This window comes from Hippocampus bargibanti, linkage group LG15 (genome assembly GCF_051943395.1).
Source record: "Hippocampus bargibanti isolate YZ-2025 linkage group LG15, ASM5194339v1, whole genome shotgun sequence".
NCBI lineage: Eukaryota > Metazoa > Chordata > Actinopteri > Syngnathiformes > Syngnathidae > Hippocampus > Hippocampus bargibanti.
Window position 1 is genome coordinate 8,036,555 of NC_142748.1, and position 20,044 is coordinate 8,056,598.

The 20,044-nt window shown below is 44.0% G+C and overlaps 4 protein-coding genes across 10 annotated transcripts; 3 read left to right on the top strand and 1 right to left on the bottom strand.

Moving 5' to 3' along the window:
• The first annotated feature begins 718 nt into the window (after positions 1–718).
• Positions 719–4,302, top strand: cdk5rap3 (CDK5 regulatory subunit associated protein 3). The gene is made up of 14 exons (XM_089015036.1): positions 719–833; positions 982–1,027; positions 1,319–1,450; positions 1,514–1,614; positions 1,709–1,757; positions 1,844–2,022; positions 2,103–2,239; positions 2,309–2,453; positions 2,540–2,632; positions 2,717–2,795; positions 3,151–3,239; positions 3,450–3,655; positions 3,725–3,896; positions 4,155–4,302. Exons 1-14 carry the CDS (start codon positions 828–830, stop codon positions 4,218–4,220), a joined length of 1,500 nt encoding a protein of 499 aa, XP_088871162.1. The 5' UTR covers positions 719–827; the 3' UTR covers positions 4,221–4,302.
• Positions 4,303–4,609: 307 nt separating this feature from the next.
• On the top strand, positions 4,610–12,274 carry nfe2l1b (nfe2 like bZIP transcription factor 1b). 3 transcript variants are annotated; one of them, XM_089015032.1, is made up of 7 exons: positions 4,610–4,813; positions 5,676–6,432; positions 6,771–7,001; positions 7,304–7,393; positions 7,521–7,655; positions 8,078–8,719; positions 9,520–12,274. In XM_089015032.1, the coding sequence occupies exons 2-7, from the start codon at positions 5,881–5,883 to the stop codon at positions 10,162–10,164; spliced, it is 2,295 nt and encodes a 764-aa protein (XP_088871158.1). In that variant the 5' UTR covers positions 4,610–4,813; positions 5,676–5,880; the 3' UTR covers positions 10,165–12,274. The 3 variants fall into 3 exon arrangements, with proteins under 3 accessions (XP_088871158.1, XP_088871161.1, XP_088871160.1); XM_089015035.1 differs by having other exon boundaries at positions 7,343–7,393; XM_089015034.1 differs by having other exon boundaries at positions 5,680–6,432.
• A 381-nt stretch (positions 12,275–12,655) lies between these two features.
• cbx1b (chromobox 1b) lies at positions 12,656–15,952 on the bottom strand. 3 transcript variants are annotated; one of them, XM_089015042.1, is made up of 7 exons: positions 15,763–15,945; positions 14,952–15,015; positions 14,627–14,708; positions 14,115–14,265; positions 13,848–14,001; positions 13,672–13,766; positions 12,656–13,165 (listed from the first exon to the last, which is right to left on the bottom strand). In XM_089015042.1, exons 3-7 carry the CDS (start codon positions 14,673–14,675, stop codon positions 13,024–13,026), a joined length of 591 nt encoding a protein of 196 aa, XP_088871168.1. In that variant the 5' UTR covers positions 14,676–14,708; positions 14,952–15,015; positions 15,763–15,945; the 3' UTR covers positions 12,656–13,023. The 3 variants fall into 3 exon arrangements, with proteins under 3 accessions (XP_088871168.1, XP_088871167.1, XP_088871166.1); XM_089015041.1 differs by having other exon boundaries at positions 13,672–14,001; positions 14,627–14,711; positions 15,763–15,952; XM_089015040.1 differs by having other exon boundaries at positions 13,672–14,001; positions 15,763–15,951.
• snx11 (sorting nexin 11) lies at positions 13,895–19,698 on the top strand. 3 transcript variants are annotated; one of them, XM_089015038.1, is made up of 7 exons: positions 13,895–14,023; positions 17,313–17,409; positions 17,619–17,705; positions 18,023–18,123; positions 18,247–18,342; positions 18,686–18,913; positions 19,057–19,698. In XM_089015038.1, exons 2-7 carry the CDS (start codon positions 17,341–17,343, stop codon positions 19,655–19,657), a joined length of 1,182 nt encoding a protein of 393 aa, XP_088871164.1. In that variant the 5' UTR covers positions 13,895–14,023; positions 17,313–17,340; the 3' UTR covers positions 19,658–19,698. The 3 variants fall into 3 exon arrangements, with proteins under 3 accessions (XP_088871164.1, XP_088871165.1, XP_088871163.1); XM_089015039.1 differs by lacking the exon at positions 13,895–14,023 and adding an exon at positions 14,162–14,285 and having other exon boundaries at positions 17,315–17,409; XM_089015037.1 differs by lacking the exon at positions 13,895–14,023 and adding an exon at positions 16,592–16,795 and having other exon boundaries at positions 17,315–17,409.
• Positions 19,699–20,044: the final 346 nt, after the last annotated feature.

The window sequence follows — 20,044 nt, forward strand, 5'->3', positions numbered from 1 at the left end:
TGTGGAATTTGGACTCAGAATAAAGTCACCTTTTTGTTTAACTTGTACTGCTACTGTTTCACAACTCGGATTGCGTGCACAAATACACACGCAAACACACTGCATATAAATCCGGCGTCAGTTAGCCATGTTTTGCATGAAGTGTGTGTGGGTTTTGCACACTTTGCAATTCAGCCAGAGATTCAAATGCCTGAATGCAATGTATAATTTGAGCCATTGATAAGTAGAGTTGGCTAACTGCATTATTGTCATCTCATCCCAGTTCACATCATTTCATTCAGGCAACCTTGATCCTCACAACATACCTTCTAGGCCTTTTATATGCACGAAATAAAGTGTAATGTTTATTTTTTATTTAAAATATATATTTTGAATAAACAAATACACTTTATCCACTGTTGACAAATGAGAAAGTATTCGTGATTCTTAATATAATTACAATACAATGATAATTTGAGATGTCTAGTAATAAAAGTATTTTAGAAGCATAAAAAATAAGTCGTATGAAATGTCGAGAATTGAAAAATATAGAGATAATTCGCTGTCAATACAATTATTGTCAATAAAGAGACAAACAAAGTATTGGTGATCTGTCGCCCTCTGTTGGTTGATTTGATCTTTACACGAAAATAAATCACCAATAGATGGAAGGGTTCAAGAAACTCAGCTCTGATTGGCTATTATGTTTGGTAACAAAACATTACCTTTCCCTATTGGACGATACTCTCCTAACGTGTCACAACTGGGAAGAGTAGCTCTCTCGAGAAACCCTTCATATAAACATGAAATAAAGCCTTAAACGAGATTTAACAGAAGTACAACTCATCATGGAGGTAAGAGAAATAAAATAGCGAACTCAATAAGAGTGAGATAACGGATTTAAAGATCAATATAAGGAGCAATTGTGCAGCTGTAGCTTTGCTTTGCCACTGTATAACGTTGTCAATTACTTCTGTCTAAAATATTTTCTCACTTCTGCAGAACATACAGAACATCCCAATCGACATTCAGACCAGCAAACTTTTAGGTAAGGCTGAAATAATATTTTGTTACTGTCAATCCTCATACTATATGTTTACTTTTACTCAAACGCGATGCTTTCAATGACTTTCAGGAAAGTAGTCAATGGTGCGTTTAAAGTCTTCACGTAGAAGAGTTTCGCCAAACTGCATGGATACAGTGTAAATGATGACGGATATAGTGTTTAATTGTATATTCTACCATCTATTAGAATAGTGTTTAATTGTTTTCCCCACTCACCATACATAATTAATTGATAGGCGAACAGAAGACATTTTTATTTGTTGCCTGTATGCAGACTGGCTCATAGATCGGCGTCACTGCGATCTAAAGTGGCAGAATTCCATCAAAGAGATCAGAGAGAAGATCAACGCTGCCGTACAGGACATGCCAGAGAATGAGGAAATCAAGGAGCTCCTCTCGAGTTCCCGTAGGTGTCTATCATCATTGGGTCGTGATATGTGTTGACTCTGACTGACGTTGTTTTACATAGACATTCACTACTTCCACTGCTTAAAAATTGTGGAGATCCTAAAGGGGACGGAACAGTCATCCAAAAACATCTTTGGCAAATATTCCTCACAGAGGATGAAGGTGAGAAGATGCAAAAAACAAAAGCAACCGCGGTCATCTTCATTGTTGGTCAAGTGCTTCATTGTTTTTGAATGGTCTGATTGTGTACTTGCAGGACTGGCAAGAGATTGTGCACCTGTATCAGGCTGATAACATCTATTTAGGTAATCAGATCATGAGAACATCAGAAAATAGAAATTGTGGCCAGTGGTTTTGTTGCTTATTTTGTTTTTTGTTTTTTTATGTGCAGCTGAGATGGCCAGCCTGCTAAGTCGCAACGTAAGCTATGAGGGTCCAGCTTTGAGAAAGCAGGTGGCCAAAGCTAAGCAGCTGCAGCAGGACATGAGCAGACGGGAGGTGGAGTACCAGAGCTCGGCCGCTGACATGCGGGAGCACTACTACGCCGCCTGCAAGCAGTACGGCATCAAGGCGAGTTCACATTGATGCAAGTTGAGTGAATCAAAATGCTATACAATCATAAAACTTCTGTGATTGCATTGCGGTCATAGGGTGACAACGTTCCTCGTGAGCTACAGGCTCTGCTCAAGGATCTCCCGGAGGTTCTTAACAAAGTGGGGACAGACGCCGCCAGGCTTGAAGAGAAAATCCAACTTTACGCCGCTTTCACCAGCTTTGTATGTGATTGGTGAGTGAGTCTAAAAAAATCACACACGCTCCTTTTCCCGTTGCTGAGCTAAGGAGTACCTGTCGGCAGGTCCGAGCCGGTTCTTCCTATTTTGACGTTTGCGCAGAAGAGAGGCAATGCTACTTTCTACGAGTGGAGAACTGGAAAGGTTCCCACAGTGGTGGAGAAGCCGCATGTGGAGGAGACGCCTGTTGATGCGCCGGCTGAGGACACGGTAAAAAAAACTGTCGATAAGCTTACTTATAAAAGAGTCAATTCGTAAATGTAGTAGGTCACTAAATGATTTTTTTATCTCTTAAGATCGATTGGGGAGATTTCAGCACTCAGGAACCGAGCTCGGAAATCACAGTAGACGACGGGATCGATTGGGGGATCACTGTGGAACACTCTGAGGTCCGAGCCACTCAAAGAGAACGCTGTTACATCAACAAATGTGAAGAAAAGTGAACATCTGTGTGATACGTTGTCTGCTAACAGGCTGGCGGCGATACCATCGACTGGGGGGACTCCGACGTCGCTCCCGTGCAGATTGAAGTTGCACAAGCAGGCACACATTGTGAGGGATTGTCCAGTTCCTCACAATTAGCTAGCTAGAAGGATGGTTATATAGCTAATGGTTAGCTGGCTATCTAGATAGCTAGCTAGATAGCTGGCTGTCTCGGTAGCTATTTATTAGCTATCTATTGGCTAGCTAGCTGGCTTTCTATCTATTTGAGTTACTTGCGGGTTGAGTGAACGCTGGTGCGTGTGGCTGCCGCTGCTCACCCGCAGAAAAACTTTCTCTGTGACTGTAAAGTGACCTTGAGAGTTTTGAAAGGCGCCGATACATGAAATGTATTATTATAATTATTATTATTAGACTTGCTTGAATATTTTCATATGCTTGTTCAAGGCTCTGTATATCGTTGCAGGTCCAGAGGGGGTGGCGAAGGGCAACGATGCCTTGAGCTTGCTGGAGAACGCTCAGTCCCGCGGACAGTTCATTGATGAACTCATGGAGGTAACATAAAAATTCACTTGTACCTTGACTTCTGAACGACATAACTTCCAAATTTTGAAAGTAGCCATTTTTGTCATTTTTTTAGGTTTTTATGTTGTGGCACAAAATGACATTAGCTATTCATAAATAGTTCTCTGACACATTCAAATCACACAAAAACACAGCAAAAAGCGCCTTAAATCTGCACCCTATCCCCCCGTCCCCGCGCAGTTGGAAACGTTCCTCAGCCAGCGCCTCAACGAGATGGATCAAGAAAGCGACATAGTGGCCATAAGTCAGTTCCAGTCTGCGCCGCGGGTCATCCAGATACAGAGCAGCAAGCACATCAGCGCCATGCTGTCAGAGGTTAAGGACCTGCTAGGCCGCCTCACGTCGCTCCGAATGCAGCACCTCTTCATGATTCTGGCCTCGCCACGGTACGTCGCTACTGCGCTATAAAAACTGGACAAAGAAACAAAAACTAAACAATCGACTCTCATGTGAAGCTATGTGGAGCGCTTAACAGAGGTGCTCAGCCAGAAAATGAAGCAGGCCGACGTTCTGGAGCTGAAGGCCATCAGCATGGTGGAGAAGAGACGGGAAGCGCTGCAGGAGCAGTCCAGGCTGGAACCTCAAATCGACCTTTTGGGAGAACGCACAAAGGAGCTTAAAAAAATGGTAATCACTTTATTCCATGAATGCCGAATTTGATGTTTTTTCACGAACTGTCGGCCCAATCCCATGTTGTATGTCACTGTGTTTTATTCAGCAATTTAACGTGCTGAAAATAGCAACTCTGCAGAAATTATATCCCTTTTGCTATTATTACTCCCTATGTACATCATCTAAATAGCATTGATGTCATATTTTACATGCCCAGATGTTTATAATAAGTGCTGTTCACTGTATTTGACTTTTTAAATCTATTTCTCACAGATTGAAAATGACATATCCAAGCGCTACAACAACCGGCCAGTCAACCTGATGGGTGTCACCATATAGTAAGGTGAAGCAGGACATAATAAAAGTTTTATTTGATTTAAAATGTCTTTCTGGGGCCATTCTATCAAGCCTAAAACTCTTGTGTTTAAATATCCATCCATGTTCTTACGTTTACACTGCCTTTCACTCACATAAACATTGCATTTAAAATGAAAACAGACTCCATTTGCAGTAGCACATTGCACATCACAGAGTGAAACAATAACAAAAACATTGCAACATGAAATATGACTGATGAAAGTGACTATCAGCTGTTTTTTTCTTAAAAGGAAAGAGTTCCACCGCGTGACGCGTATGGTCTGATGATATTTATAAATCCGTGGAGGGGAATTTTAGTAGGATGATGAAAGCGGCTACTAGAATGTTCTACGCATGCGCAGTGCGAAAGCGTGTTTTGGTGTCAAACGCCGCGGATAGGCTAACGTTAGCCGGAGCAGCTAGCAATTCTGCAAGTCATGCCTCGGCCAGCCAACGAGGGAAGGCTGAGTGGGCTGAGCTAAATGGGACGACGACAACACAGAACTTTTGTCCGGGCAGTATTGTAATTCGTGGACTTTGTGACATGGAGACGTAACAATTCAAAGCTTCTTGACGTGAGTATTAACTAAATGTTTTTCAATGAATAAGCCGGTACATCACAGCGAACGTCGCCATGACGTTGTTAAACACTTATACGAAGAAGTACGTTTTGTAAGTGGGTAACATTTATGTGTTTCATCAATTAAATAAGTTATCCAGTCACGTAGTTTGGGAGTATTTAGTATTTTAACAGCAAGTAGCCCGACAAGGCTAACCGTAGCTGACAGCCACGAGTTCCAATAGAAGGTGAGCCTTTATCTCGTCCCGCCCACGTTTCGAATCTGATTGGCTTTAGACAACTGTACTGGGATGTTGCTTCCGCATTTGGGCTCCAGCGATTGGCTGTTCTCTCACGTCCATCACCACTTGTTGCTAGGGAGATTGTTTGATGCTAAAACGTCGAATCCGGTAACGACGCCTCTCACCTTCATTTAAAGGCCAGACAATTTAAATGAACTTAACACGAACACGGCTAAATTTCTTTCTTATTAATTAGATATTATTATTAATACATGTGACACCGTGTTATACGTTAGGCGAGTTGAAAAAATACAAGGCGGCTAAGTGCTAGCCACCAGGAAGAAGAGGAGACATGAGGAGGGTGGGACCTCGTCTGCTGCTCGGCCAGCGTTCACCTTCATCTGCACCATAAGAAGTTGATGTCCCGTCAAGGGTGGGGTGGAGGATGCTCACGCCGCTCCTCGGTTCATTTCAATCGGAAAAAATGACAGCGACACTGTTGGGAGTTGTCTGCGACGAGGGCAGCTACTAATTCCTGCCCTCAAATGTGCAAATGCAATCGAGCTTTGAGATGTCTGAATTGTCTGCTGCTTCCTCAGACATCTATGGAGGATTCATGGTTGTTTCTCTCGCCAGGAAGATGACAGACATATGAAGAAGTAAAGCGGAGCCTCTCACAAGTGGAAACGTTTGTCCCCCAGGAGATGAAAACGTTTCCCTCTGGACTCTTCTCTGGCCTAGCTAATTTTTAAGCTTTATTAGTCCTCTGGTACTTGTCACTTCAAGACCGCGTTTTTATTTTTATTTTTTACTTTCACCTTTTTGTTCCTTTTGCAAAGAAATGCTTGACCTGAAAAAGTACTTCACAGAGGGCCTGATTCAGTTCACCATCCTTCTGAGTCTGATCGGGTTACGGGTGGACGTGGACACCTACCTGACCGGCCAGCTGCCACCTCTGAGGGAGATCATCCTCGGCCCCAGTTCAGCTTACACACCCGCTCAGTTCCACAACCTGCGCAACACGCTGGACGGCTATGGCATTCACCCCAAGAGCGTGGACCTGGACCATTTTTTCGCTACCCGCCGCCTGCTGAATCGGGTGCGTCAACTGGATCGCTTCTCCGTGCCCACCCCCGAGCTCGACACCTGGCTTGTGCACCGCGACATCGAGAGTGGTCAGGCGGGCGGGGCCAGCATCACCCTGGACAATGGGGGCGGCCTCGAGGACGTAAACGACCTCGACGCTGCCCCGGCCATGAGGGGTACCGGGGGAGGCGAAGGGGGGCTGCCGGAGACCACTTATAACCTTAACGTAGCCGACGGCACCCTTGGGGCCGTCGCGTCCGACGGTGACCAGCGGCAGGACGACAACAATGATGACCTCAGCAAAGAGGTAATTGGGAAATATTCTATTTATTGGCACATTTACACAGATGGACAGTTTAAAAGGCCACGAAAGCATGGTGAGAACAGGGTTCCTACAAAATGCTCACACCCAAAATCTAAGAATCATGAGGCCATGAAAGGCGAATTATCTTAATAGCATTTTTTTCCCTCTTATAATGCTGATATTGTTGCAGCACACAAAGTTTCTGTGGGGCCGTAATGAAGCAAAACGCCACTTTGGTCACATCATACTCACATGGTCACGTTACTGACTGAAGTTTCTCAAATTTGAAAAGATCACCATGACTTTGCAATGTTACATGTGTACTAATTCTCCTACTGCAGGACATCGACCTGATTGACATCCTGTGGCGACAGGACATCGACCTGGGCGCCGGTAGAGAGGTTTTTAACTACAGCAGCCGGCAGAAGGACAACGAAGAGGACAAACCTCGCGCGGCCCAGGAGAGCAAGGAAAACAACGAGGAGCAGCGGCGAGAAAGCTGGAGGAACGATGTGAACCTTCAGACCCTTCGCTCGGTGGACATCGAGACGGGAGAGAGCATCCCGCAGCAGGTTCAATAGCTTCCTTGAAGATTAAGCCACTGCTCATAAGTTTGAACATTAAAACTGAATTAATATAGAAAAATAAACTACTTACATCGTGACTCAATTAACTCATTCCCTGCCAGACATGTGCAAAAAGTTTTTGTCATTGTCAATTGAATTCCAGGACCCGACAAATTCAGGAATGGCGCTCTACTTCCTGTTTTCAATTCTCGAATACATTTTTGAATGGCAGTGAATGAGATAAAAGGCATTCCGCCTAGATTTTTTTGCTTTTTCACTGATTTCCTCACTTTGTGGATGTTGTGCAGCTGCCTGACGTGGGCTCACAGACCTCCCTGTCTCTGCAGGAGTGCCTGAGGTTACTGGAGTCCACGTTCCCCTTTGGAGAAGACTCTGAGGTAAAAGGCGGCCATCTCAAGCCCAGATGCAGGGAAAAAAATATAGCATCAACACAACTGTAATTTTTATTATGAAGACAAAGAAAAATTACTTTTTAACCTCAACCATATATTTTTTTCCCGTTAGTTTCCCACGCCAGCCGCGCCACCCGAAGCAACGGCCCCCAGCGCGGATGCTCCGTCCACGTCGTCGCAGGGCCTGGCACCTCAGTTGGACCTGGAGCAGCAGTGGCAGGACATCATGGCCGTCATGGAGCTCCAAGTAGGCAAAACTCCACGATTCTCACACGCTAACTATAAATGGACGACTCAAAACTGAAACAGGCGCCCTAAATTTCGCACTTTTGGAATAATTGAGTGTTGACACATTTCAGCAAAGTCCACAGAAAAATTATGAATATTTAAAATTAGGAGTGGAAAAAAATCTGACATGCATTTTAGTTGTCCTCTGCAGCGATTGGCACTTTTCTGCAGCCATTTTGATCATTTTGACAAATCATCTTTATCATTACATACATAAGATCTTTGTTTACAATATTTTGTCACTGTTTAATGAAATGTTACATATCAAAAGTATGAGTATTTGATTGGGTATCAGTAAATACTCTTTGGTATCCCTCTTCAAAAAATGAGATTGATCATTCCACAGAAAATGATCTAAACGTATGGCGTTATATGTCCAAGGCCATGGACGTGGACAACAACGACGCAGGCTGCGCCATCGACATAAGCAGGACATTGGCGTCTGATTTTGGATTGGTCCCGCCCGCGGCGCCCATTCACCAGAATGTGAGTCTGCACCAGGCCTCGCTGGCCGGCTGCAGCCAGGAGTTCCCTCCGGTTTTCCCACCTCACCTGGACTCGACCGGTGGGGTTCTGGATTCCTCCAGCAACTCCAGCCACGTTAACGCCACCTTTGGGTCCACCAACCTCACCGGACTTTTCCTGCCACCTCTTCTAAATGCCACCGGGGCCAATATTAGCGCCACACCCATCCCGGCGGACCCGTTCGGCGGCCTTCTGGAGGAATCCATGTTGGATGAGATCAGCCTCCTGGACTTGGCCATGGAGGAGGGCTTCAGTCACGCTCAGGCCTCGCAACTGCGCGACGAGCTGGACTCGGACTCGGGCCTGTCGCTGGACTCAAGCCGCAGTCCGGTGTCCCCCAGCAGCTCGGAGACGTCGTCGTCCTCTTCTTCCTCCACCTCCGCCACTTTCTCGGAGGAAGGCGCCGTGGGCTACAGTACGGCTGCGTCCGACTCGGAGGAAGGAGCCGTGGGAGGATACCAGCCAGAATACAGCAAGCTGTGCCGCATGAGTTTCCAGGTTGCCTTTTGATTTCAAATCATCTCCCCCATCCATCCAACATTTCGAACGTGCTTCTCCTCATTCGGGCTCGGAGGTTAACTGGAGCCAATCCCCGGTGACTTTTGACGAGATGTGAGCTCGTCTCCACGGTTGTAGCACTCCTTATTCCTGCCAGACATGTACAAAAACATGTCCACTCCAGTGCCAGGGTTTTTGTCATTGTCACTTGAATTCCAGGACCCACAAAATATTGACTTTTAGGACTACATAAAGATTCCATACAGCATTAGAAACCTTACACTCTCTTCTTTCATTAGAAAGAAGAGTTAATTCCTAAATTATATGGTTCTGGAGTTATATGAGCTTGAAATCAGGGCGGCTGTCCAAAAGACAATGCAATACATCCATATTGGTTTATATAGCGCTTTAACAAGAGATGAGGCTGGAACAAAGCGCTAACCTGGAAAAAGGGAAATGCTGCCCACTTGTGGAAAAGAAAAACATTGCCAGAAGCCATGGCCAATGCTTTATCGGCATTAAAAATCAAAACCCGAACAAATTCAGGTCATATTTTCAATTCCTGAATACATTTGTGAATGGCAGTGAATGAGTTAAGGTACCAATAGGCAAACGATGAACTGTTTTCCAGTTCAGGGTGTACTCTACCTCTCAGCCTGTCAACTGGGATAGCACCCACCTGAGCCAAATGAGGAAAAGCCCTAAAAAAATATGGATGGACGCACATGCCCACGTGAATGACTAACATGCGTCAATCTCCTGTCTTGCCATCTATCTGTCTCTGATCCCTATCCATCCAGGACAATTTCCACGGTCTCCCCCAGTTGGGTGGAATCAACCACAACCACACTTACAACCTCCCGCTCGGCACCCCTTTCAACGAGCACACCGAACTCCCCAAGAAGCAGAACCCCAAGAACTCCAAACTTCCTCCGCCATCATCTGAGCTACTGGACAAGCACTCTAGCCGGGACGAACGGCGAGCCCGCGCCATGAAGATCCCTTTTTCCAACGATAAGATTGTCAACCTCCCCGTGGAGGAGTTCAACGAGCTCCTGGCTAAGCACCAACTGAGCGAAGCGCAGTTGGCTCTTGTCCGAGACATCCGCCGGCGCGGCAAAAACAAAATGGCGGCGCAGAACTGTCGCAAACGCAAGCTGGACACCATCATCAGCCTGGAGGAAGGCGTGCACCAGCTAAGGCGCGACAAAGCGCGACTACTCAAGGAAAAGATGGAGTTCCTGCGCTGCATCCGGCAAATGAAGCAGAAAATGCAAAGTCTCTGCCAGGAGGTTTTTGCCCACGTGCGAGACGAGCAAGGGCGGCCCTACCCGCCCAGTAGGTACTCACTCCAGTACGCCGCAGACGGGAGCGTTTTGGTGGTACCGCGCAGCGAGCAGAACCGACCCAGGGCGGACAAGAAGACTAAGGACAAAAAGAAGTGAGGCCTGCCAATCTTGTAAGGGGGACTTTATGCACACGGGACAAAAGCAAGGCCCATATTCCTTTGGCCCCTTTTGTTTCATTCTGCTCCCCGTTAAATTCCCTCGCTTCTCATATTTCCAGATTTTTGAGGTCAGAACGGGGAATTTTCTTGAAGATATTGCTTTGTGGAGACCGGGCAAAGGACAAATCGGAGTCACCCAGGGATGTGCTTTGAAGGTCTGGAATCGACTTTCATCGAGTACTTCAAGCTCCCCATAAACTTCTTCCGCCTCTTAGGGAAAGCGAAACTGAGCCAAGCCATGAAGACTTATTATGACTAGATCATCATGAAGGAGTTCATCAAGCTTCTGGCCAAGAACTCGACGGGTTCTTATGCTTCATGACTCATCCTTCCGGACTTTCAAGGCGGTAAAAAGGGAACGCTTAAATGGAGGCTGGTTGCAGGATAAATTATAGTCCGTCAGTAATTGCCGCGAACCCATTTCACCAAGAATCAGCCACACTCAACCACCTAAAAACAAATGACGCTTCCGCATTGCTTCTTGATCCTCCCCATGAAGGCGTTCCAACAAACTGTCCAGGGAGTTGAAATTTGCACTCCTCATTTCGCTCTGCGATGGAAATTTGGTTCCAACGTGAGGAACCACGACGAGTGTTTGAGGGAGGTATCGCTGCCTTGCAACATGTATCCACGTGTTCTTCTGCTAGATTTCCATCCATGCGTCTCCGAAATGTTCAGCTTGATGCTCTTTGCTGACCTCAATTGTCTGTCTGTCTGAGGGTTCTCAAGCTTTTTGGGTTCAGGGAGAATTATTTTGCAAGACCCCGAATACTTCTATCAGCAAATCAAACATACAGTAACTCAAAATAAGCTCGATATTTAAGGCTGTTAATAATAGAGTGAAACTCAAGGCACTGAGCCACAATATTTTTTGTGGCCCATGACATCAAGTATCATGTTTACTTCTAATTTCTTGCTAAATTGATTTATTTTGGCAGAAAATCTGTACAGAAATTACACTTTTTTTTTTGCTTGGTTTTACAAGCAACAAATTCTTTCAAGACCTTGCAAAGCAAATTCAGAGCTAGTTTAGAAAAGCATGTTGCCACTTGCGGTTATGCCCAATCATATCACCATCATAAGGAGGAAAAAAAACAGTTTATGCTCTCGAGCTCGCCATATGTGGGTATTATCCACGTACATAACTGTAAAGGACGCAGACAATTTATTGCTAATTCATTTGCCAACCCCCAAGTTACGTCTTGCCGTGGGTGGGCCTGCACTTTTTTCACCCAAGTTTAAATGTAATCATCAGAAGTTTTTTTTGCATCGCTCAAATCAAAGTAATTAATGTGTGTGTGTGTCAGAGGTGATGATGGTAAAACTACTGTAGTCTGGAATGTCGTGCGGTGATGGGGGAGAAGCGCGCTTGTTATGCTCGTTCGTATCAGGGGCGGGACTGTAAAAATGTTGTTTTTGTGTCCTGAAAAGAATCTGAAGCAAGTGGGTAATGAGTATGGAGCCCCAGACCTGATAATGTTTTGAAAGAGTTGGGATGAAATATGATTTAGGGATATAAATTAAAAATTCTGGCCGTGGAATGCTATTAGGGTTTTTTTTTAATCCACAACTGATGTCACGGAAAGCAAATGGAGCGCACCTTCACAGGAAACCACTTGGTCTTCTGCCTTTGTTTCTCAGAAAGGTGCGCTTCATTTGATCATCAATATGTCCAAGGATGGTCATTATAGCTATTCTGTGGTCTTTTTTTTTTGTGAATGTCATCAGGTGGCCACAATGCAATGCTTAATTTCAAAATTTATTTATCTAACTTGTGACCACAAATCCGTATTTTGTGTGCATGTTTTAATTGATTGTATGGCCATAATTATATTTTGTTGTCATTTTTGGGGCTCCAGATGGGTGTGAAAGCATTTCCCCATATTCTCGCAAAACTTTTGCATCCTGCTAAAACTTAAGCACTTTTTTTTGTCTGTCTTGTAAATATTTGTGTGTGTGTGTGTGTCCCCCACCCCCCTTGTAGTTCCACGTTTGCTGGCAATCAACATTTGTTTTTATGGATTAATAAAGTTTTTATTTCCAGCCGATATATATTTTCAGCGCTTCGATGATATCGAACTAAGCCAGATGTGACATTTGTAGTAAATCTGCATTATTTGATATGAGTTGACCTCAATCAGGCGTACGAAATCCGTCCATCACGATCAACCGGTAAGTTTCGGTCTGCGATTGCAGCTAGCGATCAGAGCTCTTGCTATATACTGTATATGTTTTGGTGATTATTCTCAGTTTGTTTCATGTACAAGTCACCGGTGACTAACTGGAAGCTGGAGAGTCGAGAGAACCAGTTTAAAAACAGTACACGTGAGCTACGATCGTCCGCGTCTGGTCTCAAGGTAGGCAGTGATTTCTTATTGACAAACTTTTGTTTAAATTCTGCACAACCAATCTCCACGCCGACACAAAAATATAACAAAAAGTGAATTTATTTTCCAAAAATGACAACGAGACATGGAAAAAAAACAATAACCATCACCAAGCACGTAGTCATCACGGTAAATGAATTCTCATCGGAACACGACTGCTAAGATGGGAAGGAAGGAGGGGGAAAAAATATACATATATATAAAATGGCACATGAGAAAAACAGTAAAAGGTGTGAAATGACAAAAGTTTTAAAACGATATGGACACGGTGTCATGCAGGATGATGTTCTACATACATGAAATCACAACCAACGTCGGACTAACTGAATGGTTCAACCCCACTCGCTTCCCATCCACCCCCGTCAACCTCCTTTGGAACCCAAAGTAAGTTCATAGCTACACTTTTTTTTTTAATTTTTATCATCCTTTTTCTCATCTTCGCTGGGATATGAATGCCAGGTGAGCCGTTCCTCATAGAAAGAAATGACCACCTGCGGGCATTTGACGTTAGCCTCCTTTGCTGGAACCAGGTCTGCTTCGTCGGAATTTTTCCTTAAAAAATGTTTTTAAAAGTTGAGAAAGTTGGCCCTGGAAATAAAGCTTTTTAACTCATTCACTGCCAGACATGCAAAAATGCGTCCACTCCAGTGCTAGGGTTTTTTTGTCATTGTCACTGGAATTCCAGGACCCACAGAATATTAAGTTTTAGGACTACATTAACTTTCAATGCTGCTTTAGAAACCTTAGACTCTCTTCTTTCAGCAGAAAAAAAAGTTAATTCCTAAATTATACGGGCCTGGAGTTATATGAGCTTGAAATGAGGGTGGCTGTCCAAAATACAATGCAATACATACATAGTGATTTATATAGCGCTGTAACGAAGCGCTAATATGGACAAAAGGCAAATGCTGCCCCCTCGTGGAAGGGAAAAACATTGCCAGAGGCCTGACCAGCGCTTTATTGTCACCCAAACAAATGCCGCTCTGTCATATTTTCAATTTCCGAATACATTTGTGAATGGCAGCGAATGAGTAAAATTTCATGCGGTGGGTACGAACCACTTCATGAGGAACATGAGCTCTCCTGTCGAATCGGTGGCTCCGATGATTCTCTCCGGGTCCAAACCTCTGGCAAAGCCCCTCAGTTTCTCTGTCTGACAAAAAAAAGACAAATGTCCACCTCCATTTATCACTGCGAATCCAAAGTTCAATTGTCTGTGAATTTTTCCACTCACGTCATCTTTCTTCCTCTTGGATTTACTTTCTTCTCCGTCTCCGTCAGTGGATGCCTTTCGTTTGCCCTCTTGCGCCGACTTCTGAGACTGGAGGAACTCTGCGATGAGGTCAGGACAGTCTAGGTTGTCCTCAGGCTCCCATGTGTTGTCTTCCCTGGGCGCACATACAAAAAAAAAAGGTGTGTCACAACACAAACACGACGCATGTTAACAACACGTGCACAAAACATTTTTTAATTTAGCAGCGCTCAGAAAAACAGCCCTCACTCCGAGAATCCTTTCCACTTGAGGAGGTACTCCACCCTCCCTTTGACCACCCGCCGATTCAGGACCTTCTCCACCACATATTCTTCCTCCTCCTCTTCCTCAGCTACGTCATCCACTTTCTTTTCCTTCTCGGGCGAAGGCTGCTTGGTCTCTGGCAGACGACAGTGAACGGTTAGGCCTCTAAATTGTTTTTTTTTTTTTGTAAATAAATGAATTGAAAATAGTACTTCTAGCCACTAACATAATGCCATTTCAATATTACAACTGGACTCAGATTTTTTTAAAGTACTTTATATTTAATATAATAGACCAAAAATTGTTGAAAAACAAACTAAAAGAAATTGCATTTCAACTTAAAAAAAGCCGCATTTTTGTACAGCATTGAAAACAAATACTGTTTAAGATACAAAAAAATAACACCACTTAATCCTCACATAAAAATATAAATACAATTTTACAAAAGCCATATTTTGACGATTTTGTATGACATTTTGCTGAAAGAATGCTCAAACCTTCTGTAACGCTGGGGCCATCGTTGGGGGTTTCGGTGGTTAGGCTCATACTCTTCAAGGAGACCTGGAGACCAGCAGGGTCCTGCTCAAATTGGTAAGAAAGAAGAAAAGCAAAATGGGCGCATGACAACAAATCCGCTAATTCATTTGTTTTAATTGACAACGTCAATCTGTTGACAAACAGGATACATGATATGAAAAATAAAACATGTTTTATTTATTCAGTACCAAGACGATGACTCAATTCACAATCAAATGTATATTTTATTATATTGAAATTATTGATAGTCTCAAATATATGCTGCCATATTCCGGAAACACTTACTTCACAACAAGAAGTTTGCAGAGCGCGATCAGTTCTTCAGAAAGGACGCCTTAAGCGCTTTGAACTGTCAAAAATAATATTTACATGAACCAATTACATACATGAACCAATATTCTGGATACGAATTACAGCCATTTTCATTCATTCCAATGGGTGAAGATGTTTTGACATGTTTGCAGGGCTTTTGCAGGGCTTTCTTGTAATTTTTTTTGCACTATTAAAATGAAAATTAGAAATGACCTTAGGTAAAAAGACTTAGATGGTAAAAATGTACATATAAAAAGCTGCTAGCAACCACCCCATCTATTCAAACATGGTTGTATGAGAATAACGGATGCAACAGCATCTAGATGAGAGGGTTTAAAAATAGAAAAATACAACTGGAAACAAAGACTGTTGGTGGGGGGGGGGGGGGGGGGGGCGTTTTCCAGTGCTGTAGCCGCCAAGTAACGTGGGGGAATCATAACGCAGCACGACAAAGCCTTGCTTGCTGGAGACTGCTAGCATAGAGAGTGCATTTCGCCCTCCATGTTGTGTTCTGCAGCTTTCACCTCCAGTCCAATGCATCGAGTAGTCTGGTCTCATTTAGATTTATACGAAGTGTTCTTTTTTCACGATGAACACGGGCTCCATTTTGTGCAACATTGTGAAGGTGAATGAAAATGTATGAATTCAAGTGGCTGATGGCTAGCCATGTTTGCACTCTGCCTCTCGATCTCTCTCACACACGGATGCACGCTCGCTCTTACACACTCACGCTCTCACACATTGTCTTAAAGCGCTCGCTTTTGGAGGGAAAAAAATAACTCACCTCTGACTCGCAGTTCGATTTTTTTAGGGAGACCCCCAACCGAAAAGGAGCACGGTGCAACGCTAGTTTTTTTATTGCAGCCCAATAGCTTAGGCGGTTCTGTGTTTAGATTTTCCCTACCTGGTAGGTTACACCGCGATGCTAGCTTTTTGGCGAGCTCGAAGCTAAATGTAGCCGAAGTGCCCCGCCCCTTTTCGTCTGAGACGAGAGGCGAAGTGACGAAAGGTTACGCCATACGCATGCGCAGTTTCCTTTCACCGGGACATGGCGCATTTTTATGTTTTTTTGTTATGTTTAGCTCATTCTAAATGACTCAAGTTCGTTATTTATTTGGCCAACTATTATGTCGAAGATACAACAAATGTTTTTTTGATAATGCACACATTTTAAAATCTACGAGGTTGTAAAATGTACTAAATGGAACAACAGACTATTTCGCCCGCACGATTCCTCGTTGTCTACCAATCATCATTCACGCCAATCTTACGTAAAATCTCTGTGGAATTGAATGAAAACATGCGTGGCGTATTTTTGTGATTATTTTTGTTTCTTGTTGGTGTCATTGACAGCGTTTCTCATACTGACCACAAGAGGGCGTCCTAGCGCTTGAGGACAATGTGTTGTGTAATAATACATACATAGGATGTTTTTTGCGGCTCAAAATTGAAAATAATTTCCACAGTAGACCAAAACAGTAATCAAACAGAATTCGAATGTTTTTTTGCCTCATTTCTACATTTCTACGTTTTATTTTACATTTTCTGGGTAACACTGCAATTAACCAATGCGCATGCGTCAAAACGGGCTGTGCTTCCCTTCCACTCGATGACGTCACGATTCAAAGGCGTGAGGCTATCTTGGCTAGCATATAGCTCTTGTGTGACTTGTGAAATGGAGATTGAAGCTTGTCGGACGATCAAACCGCCAGACTGAAACACGGGAAGCTTTCGGCTCTTGTTTGAGAGTCACCCACCCAACGGCTCACTTTAAACCCAATACGATCGTTTGCAAATTTACAAAGACCCGGTGCAAAGTAAGTCAACCAGAATTAGCTTTTAGCTCCTGTTTGTTTTTGCGCACCAAGAAACACTGACAGCCTTTTTCAAAACACCAATCTTTTCAAATATTCATGTGACTGTTTTAAAAACGTGTATGATTAAATGTCACCGTTGTAGTCGTTCAGTCAAATACTTGTGAACAACTGTACAGAGTGACGTCATACATTACGTGTCATTTCTTTTCCGAATTGTCAACAATGCAGGTTGACATTCTTAAAACGAACGAGACAGGTGAGACAATCAAAACACGGTGTAGATTACGATTAGATTAGATTGGATAAACCTTTATTACAAATTTCCTTTTGATTTAAAAGAAATCTGTTGAGTAAATAGTTTTCAGTGACCAATGTGGTCATAAAACAAAACTATTTCCAAAGTCAAAGCGCCGCTGTCGGTCAATGCCGCCCCAGCATTCACACCAGTCGTCATTTCGTGTGTGACTAACTCGTAAAAGTGCAACGAGAGTGACTTGAACTTCTCTTCTTGCTTCACAGGTCACACTGCAGCATGTGAATTGAAAATGCCTCTGGCTTCTCATCTCCGTCAGCACGTCAGCATCTTTGCGCCAGTGACCATGAACCACGAAGATGTAAGTCACTTTGTCTATTTTTCTCCAATTGGAAATAATACTGCAGCTGTCAAGACAATGCTATCAGTAATGTCTTCTTCCTGACTCTTAGTCTATATTCCATTTGTAGCACCTCATTGACGCCAGCGTTTTGGATGACAAAAGTACAGACTGTTGAAATTTTGAAAGAATGCATCTTTTTTTTACCTCCACCCCCCTGGCTTATGTAGGAGTTTGTTGCTGTGCGAGTTCAAGATCCCCGCGTGCAGAACGAAAGCTTGTGGAATTCCTACGTGGATTACAAGATCTTCCTCCACGTAAGTGACTGCGATTGCTACGCTTTGACGAGTGAACCAAACTTGGACTCTTTGAATACGCTATAAGCAAGATCAACATCAAAATATTGAAAACATCCATTGAAATATTTTTTCGAGAATGTCACTTGCTTTAATTCAGTATTAGTTAAACCGTGACGAAATCGCAGACAGATGATGTCAGCAGATCACTTCCTGGTATTGTTATGGCAACTGTCTGTTAGCACCGCAGCAATGGCAACCCTCGCCGCCCCCCTCGTGATCTTCCGTCACTGTCATCCACTTGACTGCTGACTGTGCACAAATGTGTGCGATTGCAGACAAACAGTAAGGCGTTCACCGCCAAAACGTCATGCGTGCGACGGCGCTACAGCGAGTTTGCATGGCTGAAGAAGAAGCTGCAGAAGAACGCCGGCTTAGTGTGAGTCCGACATGTTTTACTCTTTAAGCAATATGGAGCCAGATAAATGTTTTTTTTGAAGCAAATTGAGGACAAGAGAAATGTGCCCTGTGTTGAGTTTAACAGATGTTTGTGGTGCTCTAGGCCCGTTCCAGACCTACCTGGAAAGTCATTCTTCTCCTTCAGCAATGAGGATTTCTTGGAGCGTAGGCGTCACGGACTTCAAGTATTCCTGGACAAGTAAGTCCTATCTTCGCAAGCCGACATTAACTCATGATTATTCATAGATGGTTTGAAAAGGGGAGTAAAAGAAGCTATTTTCATAAAACAGTAAAACCCTTCACTCAATCGCCATGGTGTGGTGAGGTTTAATTTGGATCGTGCTTACAACACATTTCTGGGAATGTTGCCACATTGGTTTAGTCATGCTGATGATGTGATACCGGAGCGAATGGGGCAATCAGTCCAGACATTTGGCGACAGGTTAAAATCTGAGCTAAAGGTGTTTTTTTTTTTTTTTTTTTTGCCGAGTTTGTTTTTGCGTGGTGTGTAAAAAAATACTGTCTATTTTTTTGGTGTCCAGGGTGGTGAACATGACCGTTTGTCTGTCGGACAGCCAGCTTCACTTATTCCTGCAGACGCAGCTCCCCGTGGGACACATTTTGGACTGCGTTCAGGGCCACACCCCTTACACGGTGACGGACGCCATCTTAACCTACGCTTCTTCTAATCGAGGATGGGTTCAGGCTCAGGAGGAGGACGCCGTCACCTCAGAACCAAGTTTCAGCGTATCGTACGAGTCCGTGGAGAGGTGAGGGCGTCACCGTAGCAACGGTTCACTGTCAACTCCAATCGGAAGTTTGCTATTTGGGCTGATCTCATCGAAAAACACGAATGTGATTAGAACAGTGTTGTTCTTTATGTCACCGTTTGAACTTGAAATCCTCTCCCCAGCCCGGCTCCTCATCACCCTCACAATAAAGACTGTGTGCTTTCCTCGTGCGCCGACGGCGACATAAACAAACCATGTGAGTCCACCGCCAAAGCCGCACCGGCTATTTTCTACCTGGGACACTGCCAGGACCAGCGGACCCTGTCCGAAGACACCGCAACCGGGAGCAGTCTCGTGGAGACACCAGTGGAGGTCCACTCTTGTAACATTGAGGAGACAACGCAGGCACCGGTTCTCGTTAGCAGTTCTGAGGTGGAGAAGGAACCGGTGGTTGACCTCAGCCAAGGAGCCATAAGGGACAAGGACGCCGCGTCACTCTCATCATCCAACGAGAGCATCGTGCAAGTCAGCGATGACGAGGATGCGGTCAACCCAAATAGTTTTGCAGCAAACTGTTTTGCCAAGATGTCTCCTGAGGATGATAGCCGCTGGCCGCATGTGTCCGGCAGAACCTCGAGCACCGACCTCCAAATGAACGGTAGCCCTGACCGTGAGCTGAGTAACTCTTTGGACATCACTTTTGCAGACAATGACCTCATCGTGTTGGAGAGCAGCTCCGCTCCCGAGTTAGCTAGCGGAAAACACTCACCGTTGTCAGACTGAATTCAATGCTTAGTTTATAATTAATAAATATATATATTTTACCAAAACGTTTGTCCTTCTCATTAAAATAACTCCACTGGTGACGATTTTTCTAAGACCATTTTGCCTTCCCGTGTGGGTCTTATGTGTATGTTCTCAATGTGTCATAGCTGGGGATGTTAATTAATTAAGCTAATTTTGTGTTTTTGCATACTTAGCCAAAAGTGCAAATGTGATTTTTTTTTCTTATTGTTTGGAAAAACAAAAGGCGTAACATGTCGTGGGCAAACGGACATGGCTTCATCCACCAGAGGGGACCCTTCCTGCTTCCAAACGAATTTCCCATGCCATTTTAATACGTAATAATAATAATACATTAGCTCTCAATGTCAGTTTAAAAACAACGCA

Coding starts and splice junctions, on each gene's coding strand:
- cdk5rap3 (XM_089015036.1), top strand. Junction 1,758..1,843: donor GGCTGATAACATCTATTTAG/GTAATCAGATCA, acceptor TTTTATGTGCAG/CTGAGATGGCCAGCCTGCTA. Junction 3,240..3,449: donor TCATTGATGAACTCATGGAG/GTAACATAAAAA, acceptor GTCCCCGCGCAG/TTGGAAACGTTCCTCAGCCA.
- nfe2l1b (XM_089015032.1), top strand. CDS start 5,881: ATGCTTGACCTGAAAAAGTACTTCACAGAGGGCCTGATTCAGTTCACC. Junction 7,394..7,520: donor CCTTTGGAGAAGACTCTGAG/GTAAAAGGCGGC, acceptor TTTTCCCGTTAG/TTTCCCACGCCAGCCGCGCC. Junction 8,720..9,519: donor TGTGCCGCATGAGTTTCCAG/GTTGCCTTTTGA, acceptor CTATCCATCCAG/GACAATTTCCACGGTCTCCC.
- cbx1b (XM_089015041.1), bottom strand. CDS start 14,675: ATGAGCCTAACCACCGAAACCCCCAACGATGGCCCCAGCGTTACAGAA. Junction 14,266..14,626: donor TGGCCCCAGCGTTACAGAAG/GTTTGAGCATTC, acceptor GTCGTCTGCCAG/AGACCAAGCAGCCTTCGCCC. Junction 13,166..13,671: donor CTCATGTTCCTCATGAAGTG/GTTCGTACCCAC, acceptor ACATTTTTTAAG/GAAAAATTCCGACGAAGCAG.
- snx11 (XM_089015038.1), top strand. CDS start 17,341: ATGCCTCTGGCTTCTCATCTCCGTCAGCACGTCAGCATCTTTGCGCCA. Junction 18,124..18,246: donor CAGAAGAACGCCGGCTTAGT/GTGAGTCCGACA, acceptor GTGGTGCTCTAG/GCCCGTTCCAGACCTACCTG. Junction 18,914..19,056: donor TCGTACGAGTCCGTGGAGAG/GTGAGGGCGTCA, acceptor TCCTCTCCCCAG/CCCGGCTCCTCATCACCCTC.